Source organism: Pteropus vampyrus, unplaced genomic scaffold, assembly GCF_000151845.1.
Source record: "Pteropus vampyrus isolate Shadow unplaced genomic scaffold, Pvam_2.0 Scaffold118, whole genome shotgun sequence".
NCBI lineage: Eukaryota > Metazoa > Chordata > Mammalia > Chiroptera > Pteropodidae > Pteropus > Pteropus vampyrus.
In genome coordinates this window covers 630,626-638,254 of record NW_011888899.1, presented here as the reverse complement: position 1 = coordinate 638,254, position 7,629 = coordinate 630,626, and the positions used below count along the sequence as shown (strand labels likewise).

The 7,629-nt window shown below is 52.8% G+C and overlaps 1 protein-coding gene across 5 annotated transcripts in view; it reads right to left on the bottom strand.

Annotated features, from left to right (window-relative positions):
* The window catches only part of LOC105296092 (syntaxin-16), a 57,608-nt gene that overhangs the window by 33,260 nt on the left and 16,719 nt on the right, over positions 1-7,629 (bottom strand). For 4 of the 5 annotated variants that reach the window (XM_023534089.1, XM_023534090.1, XM_023534091.1 and 1 more), the window contains 6 exons: positions 7,438-7,578; positions 6,395-6,560; positions 5,378-5,469; positions 4,718-4,861; positions 3,475-3,555; positions 420-1,327 (listed from right to left, as the gene is read on the bottom strand). In XM_023534089.1, the coding sequence (XP_023389857.1) occupies positions 1,223-1,327; positions 3,475-3,555; positions 4,718-4,861; positions 5,378-5,469; positions 6,395-6,560; positions 7,438-7,578 (729 nt within the window). In that variant the 3' untranslated portion in view covers positions 420-1,222. Of the gene's footprint in view, positions 1-419; positions 1,328-3,474; positions 3,556-4,717; positions 4,862-5,377; positions 5,470-6,394; positions 6,561-7,437; positions 7,579-7,629 lie in introns of those variants that run through there. The other variant, XM_011366026.2, reaches the window with a different exon arrangement.

The window sequence follows — 7,629 nt, the reverse complement described above, 5'->3', positions numbered from 1 at the left end:
TCACTTTCCACATTATTCCACAATCCCAGGAACATACTCGAGCACCATGTTGATGACAGCTCAGGGACAGAGCCTGACTTTGGCAATGTGATTCCCGCTCACGCCAACGGGGTTTGCCTGCTCGAGGTTTCCACCGCTTGTAGGAACATGCCCTAACCACTTCTGGGGCACACTTCAAGGAGCAATGGGAGAGCCAATAAATCAAACCTCTGGTGGAATGTTCTACCTTGAAATGGAGTGATGGCTGGTTAATAATTCGAGATCCCAATAGGGTGACCCATTTGGAATGGCCTCTGTGTAAATTCACAGTTCATTAAGTGGTATCTGGTTTGAACAGGTCATTACGTAGTTAGCATATAAGTAATGGACTGAGCAAGGATGGCTGGGGCTGTGCACAGGGAAACACTGGCCGATTCCGGTGACTCTTTATGACACTGTCAAACTTCCTTTTAACGTGAGGTTAGTTCACGTCACCGACTTTTAAGTTTAGATGGTTTTGTTAAGAACCCCTTTGCTTTGCGGTAGAAAACACAGTACACAAACTCTGGACGAGGACCACCCACCCACGATGCGTTTGAGCTCACGAGGCTACCCTCGCTGGCCCTTCTAAGCATGTTAATTCACATCCATGGTGGTGTCTTACTTTTCACACTTCGTTACCCTGATCATTAACAGTGATGGAAAAGCTAAATTAAATTGATGGGGACTGGATTATACATTCCTGAAAGGCTTCTCAGTTTGTCTTCACCTGGAAAACATACAGGTAAAGAGAGATGAAGAGGCATTTTTGCCTCTACTCGCCAATTTTTGGTACAAAATTTCTTAAAGACCAGACGGTTTTCAAAAATTTTTTTCCAAAAATTGTTTTAACATGCTGCTCAGACTTGACTGCTGAAAAAAAAAAAAAATAGCATATACGCATATAACATCGAACAGCTTCTGGAGTGCCTGTAAACATTCAACTCGCTTTCTCTTCCTAAAAAAGGTACACGATAACTGGTGACTCCGTCGCTACTCTGCAGCAGCATCGAGGTCCTGAAGCCGTGACGAGGAAGGAAGAACAGAAGCCCACTCCCCTGCCTGGAGCACGAGCGTGGCCAGGAGTCCGTGGAGGCGCCCGCGGCTCAACGCGGTCCGGCCCGCACCTCTGCAACGGCCCACGGGGCGCCCAGCCCCGCACACCCGGGATGCCAGCGTGCCGCACACACAGACCCGACGCCGCTCAGCGAGACTTCACGCCGACGAGGACAACAAGGAGGACAATGATGATGACAAATAATATTAGAATCACAAGCATCTTCCGATTCTTCTTTTGATACTGCTCTGCCTACAGGTAAAGAGGAGGGAAAAAAGCAAGTCACTTCCCCCAAATCAAGTCTCGCTCGTTTCCCATCCTAGGCTCCCGGCTCCATCTCACAGCTGACATCTGCACAGGCTACGCAATTACAGTCCCTTCCATCAGCTCACGCGGTGCGAGCTACACGCGTGGGAGGCTCCGTGACCCCAGAGCTACCTATTTTCCTAGGATTCGCTCGAGCGCGGGTCTGGGACCTGCCACTTGAAACGAAGCTGTCAAAGGCAAGGTTCTGCTTCCAGGCCCAGAGGAACCCGCCTCTCCTGAGCCCGTGCGGGACGCAGGTCTCCGGGGGAGCGTACGCCTCGGCTATGCAATTGCACTACCGACTAATGCCGTGTGGGGGCCGATGGCCTCAGAGAAGCGGATTTCCACCTCCCTGAATCTGACGAGGAAAAGTCATCCTCTGAAATAAAAACGGGAGAGTGCTCCCCATGGAGGTCAAGTGCAGAAAGAGGCAAGTCCCTGTACTTCAGGTGACACAAAAGAGACCTTCCAGAGGAAGGGCGGTGGAGAAGAGAGGCGAGGGGCCTCCAGCCACAATAGGCCCCGCCTCTTCCAGACGGCGCTGCGTCAGGGCGAGGACGAGCAGGCAGCAGAGGGACGTGCCCACGAAGACCATCCAACTTCTGTCCTCCCTCCATGTCCCCTACCAACCCGACTGGTGGTTCTGTTTGCTAAGTGAGCCAGCCCTCCCGCGAGGGCCGCCATCAACCGGGAGGGGACATAAGGACAGACAGGCTCCCCTGTCTTAGGTCAGGCCTGTGCAGGGTGACTCCCGAGGCTCAGTCATCCTTAGATGAGCTGACCTGCCAAGGATATGGCCAGCCGTGCCACGGACAGCAGCGTCGCTCGAGGGATAAGACGGAGCACCTCACTTTCTCCTAAGTAACCCGAACACCAGGGAAGCCGCAACTAAATGATGTGCTTTAAAACCCCTCAAAATGATTTATAAAAAAGATGCTAAAAGCGTTTCCCACTATCTGTTGTATCACAAAACATGTTTCCCTAGTTTTTAAGAAACTTCAAAACCAATGCGTAATTCAGCAGCAGGTCACAACCTGCGTACTACAGTGAGAAACTAAAGTTAGTTTTGCTCGCTTGGTGACCAAATGCATCTAAATGTTGGAAACAAGCATACACGAGCAGCCTCCTCTTTCTCATGGGACGTGGCAGCCTCACGCCCGCCCTGCACGGGGCGACCAGCACATGGAAGAGAGCGCAGAGGGTTTCCGGGGGCCCTGGGCGGGGCCTCACTTGTTGCAAAGCTGACACCACGAGGGGGGCCTCTGTGCCACAGGAAGTGACTGGTTTCAGAAAAGTGACAGAGTAGGGAGTGAGCGAGTTAGAACAATGCTCAGGATGTGGCCAGAGGTACCACTGGATCTGAAAGATACAAGGAAATGGACAGAATTGATTTCATCTGTGAAGTGTTATGTTCCTGTCAAAGAAAACACGCAGCCGTCACTTAGGGAGCCACTCGGCAGCATATGGGTGTCTCTCCTGACTGACCGCAAGATGCTCTCTGTTTATTTCTAAAAAATGCCATGAAAAATATTCCTGAAATAGCCACCTTATTAGCAAAGAATGAGATAGCTAATCATGCTCTCACTTCGACAGCCCACTCTCTTCTCAGGGTGAGCGCACAGACGCACGGCGGTGATTCACCGGGAAGCCTGGGTTTTTATCTTCTCCAGATGCCTGTCTAGCAGCAGCTCATCAGGAATGTGTCACGGCCCGAGAGCCTTAACGTCAGCAGCAGCAGCGGACAGAGCGCTCAACATGCATTTCAGCAAATGTCCACTCAACTCTTCCCTAAAGCCAGGAGACTCAAAGAATGGAATATTTCCTAAAAGGGCGAAAACCCCAATTTCTTTAGAGTTTATTGTCACAGAGGGAGTTCTCAGCAATTCCAAATCTGCGTGAGGGGCGCACCTGGAAACACCACCTGCGAGCTCGGCCCTGCCTGAAGCGACGCCCTCCGTTTGCCCACGACCACAGCAGAGCCGACAACGGGCAGGGCGCCGAGGACGGCTGTGGCGGAAGAGGACCCTCGCCCGAATTCACGATACTTGGTAACAGCTCCTCAAAGGCTCAACTACCGAAAGACAGGATGTTACCTTGCGCAGCTGTTTCAAGCCGTCTTCAGTTTTGATACAGGACTGCTCGACGTTATAATCGATTCTATCGAGGACGGAGCCCTGAGGAACGAATGAGAGTTAGAGACGGTTAACCGCCAGCTGGGGCAGCCGGGGCAGCCGGGGCCCCCGGGGCGCAGGGGTGCGGACCGCAGGCACCAGCATGCGCGACAAGCCAGAAACGGGGCTGCGGAAAGCCCCGGGACCCGCCGTGCAGTGGCATCAGACACTCGGTGGCAGAGTGCTGTTAGCTGCAGTAAGGTCTGGCTCATGAGGGAAAAATCCCGACGGACTAGGGTTCCTTTATCGGGTTTGGCCACACAGGGTGTGCCACATTCGGACCGACTGGTGCTTAAAACACATAAAGCTCAGGGCGAATCGTCAGCGGCAAAGACCCAGCTTCTGCGCCCGTGTGCTGCTGAGCTGCTTGGACCTGAGCGAGCAGAGCCAGCCAGCTAGGCCAGGCCCGTCACGACGGGACCTGGACACTGACCGCCGTGTCTAGAAACATCGACGCAGGCCTCCTGGGTCGCAGCCACGACGGTGAGCTCCCGTCTGCCACGTAAAATCATACAGTTGTCTCAAGGAGAATTTTGGTTTTAATTGTTTAATCTCTTGGTTCCAATAGGGAAGAGGGAACACCAGGCCATGTGGGAGAACAGGGCTGTTAACGGAAATGCTGAGAGGGAGGACAGTTCCTTGGGAACCCCAGGGGCCATTACTGGAACGAGATCTTCCAAAGCCTTCGCACTCCATTCTCGGCTGCTTTCGGGGGGATCAGGACCCAAGTCCCTACTGGTGAAATAATAAAATACCCTAATCAGATGGTGACGGTGAATAAACAATTTAGTTCTACGTGGAAGCTAGTGGTTCCAGTCACCATCACACAGTTACCCGGCAAAATCAGAAGGGAAACCTCATCTCCTGCCAGAGTCACTGCTGAGCGTGGGCAGAGCCCGCCAGGCCCCCAGAGTCGGGCGCTACCATGGGCACCTGGGGGCCGGGAACGTAAGAACTTTGACTGACGTTTATTTATCTAAAAAAGGGCTTAGTGCGTTTTTATGAAGAACGACATTCTGTCTGTGCACATGTGTCTGCGTGTGCTCACGCATACGTAGACATATACATTTTTTTCCCTGACGGGAGCATGGAATCAGAGAAGCTTGGAGACGGGCCAGAGTTTAGGGCAGGGAACCCCGCCGATGAGGAAGGTGACCTCACGTACCTGCTCTACGATCATGGCTCCTAAGTCCCTAAATATTTCATTGAGGTCGGAGATAGACTGCACGATCTGGCGGATCTCCCGCTCCCTCTCCTCCACCATGAGCGTGTTCTGCTCCACCAGCAGCAGCTGGTCGTCCGTGAAACCCTGGCAAGACAAGAGTGCGCACGGTCCGTGTGCGACGTCTCCCCTCGAGGAAGCTGCTGCACCCCCTCAGACACGCTTTAAAGAAAGCGAATTCCGAACGCACTTCTCTATACACATAAACAACAATAAACACTTATTCTTCCGTAACAGGAAAGATCCGAGTCCCCCAAACAGGCGGGATCTGAAGCACTGCTGGCCAAAGCGGGGGACAGAGAGAACCTGAGACGCGCCGCCACACGGGGCTGGCTGGCAACACCGGCAGGGACAGCCCCGAGTCTTTCCCGAGTCTGCGTTCCCGAAGGTTCTGGAAGGCAGATCCCAAGGCCTCCCTGTAGCCTCTGGAAAGGAGGACGGGGCACGGCCGCCAGGCCTGTCCTTCCGCCCACTGCACGGACGGCTTGGTGACGCGCAGGTCAAGCCACGCCAGTCCGGCTGCCTGCAGATAGTCGGTGTGTGACGAGGAGGGGGCAGAGCAGAGTGGGACTGTGCAGCAGACTGCGCGGCGCCTTCACGTACCCGGTCATAGAGAGCAATATCCTCTCCATCGTCCATCAGTGGCACTGATGTATCAAAAAAATGCTGGGATCTTTCCTCTCGATTCTTCACGCCTATCACAGATAGGAATTCACTTTACTCGCACACGTAAGCCATCCTGGTCACTCTTCCACCATTAAAAAGGGGAAATCTAGGTTAAAACTCAACAATCAAAACGGAGATATTCTTAGCAGCTTTACAAGAAGCCTATCTCCCACAGAGGTGGAGGAGTAAAAGATTATAATCGTACAACGACACGTGAGCATTTCGGATTGTTCAAGACAAAATGACAGTGTAAATGTGTACAATTCATTTGATGCCAAGTGAATGACAAAATGACGCTTAAAACCATCTGAGAATCTCTAAGTGAAGCAGAAATATTGACTCTAACTGCTGTTAAAAACATTTTTTAAAAATCAATATTTTTCTCTAGAAGCATCTCTAGTAAGAATTCCAAATGGCCGTAAATCAAATTTTAGAATAACATTAAAACAAAAATATGCCAGTTGTTGGAGGGAGAACTAGTTTTTCTGGAGTGTGTGGAGATATTATTGATTACAATGGCAACAAAGAAAAAAACCAGTTCACAAGGTAATCAGAATGAGGACACAGCTGTACCCGACTCTGCGCTATTTGGGAAGAAAAGGCAGGCCTGTGTGGGGGTGGAGCTGCACCCCCAGGAAGGTTCCCCCAACTCTCAGATACTTTGGTTGTTATGCAAACACAAGCTTTAATGGAATTGCGACTTTTTACCTACTTATTAGCTGCTGCCCGGCCCCCTAACATCTAGAAAGCTACAGGCTTTGAAATGCTGGCCTGAGCGCCCATTTCTTGAAACTTGAAGAGTGAGCTTCCTGGTCTCAGCCTCCATCTGCGTCATGCATGATTTCGCAGAGGGGTAGGGGTGCTTGAAAACCAACGAGGACAGGGACAGCACGAACTGGAGCCTTAGCAGCCAGAGAGAAGTGAGCGGGCCGGGTGGCCGGGGCGGTCACTCACGTCGCAGGTAGCCGGACTGCGCGTGCCGGAAGCCGGCAGACAGCTCCTGCAGGGCCTGGGCCAGGGAGGCCACCACGTTGCGCAGCAGCCGCTCCTCCTGCACCGAGCAGGCCCTGCGGGCCCGGCCGGGCAGCGCCTGCACCGCCCGCTGGCACCTGTGGAAGAGCTGACGACAGGCTGGACTCAGCCAGGGACACGAGGAGCCCTGGCGAGCCCAGGGAGACGCACGAAGTCTGTCTGCACGGGCTGGCACAACGGGGCACGGAGCACCGCAAGCCGCGGCTCAGTCTACACGTGGCAGCCCGAGCCAGGTCTGAACAGGCGCCAGACACACCGTGCTGTGCGACCGGCCCCCAGCGCATTATGTGCCCCGCTGCCATGTATCACTGTGCCTGCATCGCTCTCATTTCACCCGTCCGTGCCACTGCCACCGTCCCAGGAGGCAGGTGCTACGATCATTACCCCCACTCTACAGGCAAGATTAACCAAGAATCACGCTATTGTCACACTGCTGAGAGCCAGGCCTCAAACACGCCAAGGTCCCAGGGCACCTTCCACACCTCACCCCTCTCACCTCCAGCTCCCAGGGGACAGAAACAAGCACAACATGTGACCACTAAAGCTTAAACACGAGTCATACTGCTTTTTACAGGAAATTTCTTAGGATACTAATATACTGTCTCGGGAAACAGCTCCCAACCTTTTCAGTTACGAGGGCCATTTTTAACATAAAAATGTTTAAACGCTAGTATACAATAGAATTGTACATTTTAAAATCAAATGGCTAAAGCTCCAGGTTTAATTTTTAAAACCAATCCACAGTAGTATCGATCAACCGAATACTGTCCCCATTCCCCAAGACATGTGGCTGACACGTGGAAGAGCCCAGGGCCTCCTGAAATCCCTCTGGGAGCCTCAGGCTGAGCAGTGAAGCTCTAGGGCTGCCTTGCCATCCGGTTTGGAGTTGTGGCACAGTGCGGCCTTTGAGGTGCTTGTGAGAAGGCTGGGAAGTAAACACCCATGTCACCTGGAGTCCATCTCACCTGGGTGATCTCCTGGGTGGTTATTTCGATGGCATGCTCTTGCTCACTGCTGTCATCCAGGGTGGGTCTGTTCAGATGCTGGTCGTGAAGGCTGGCCAATTCTTTCATCTTCTGTTTAATCCGGCCCACATCGTATTGGATCTAAACAAACGACACCACCACAGCTCTGCTGATGCCTGCCTGGCACCTGCC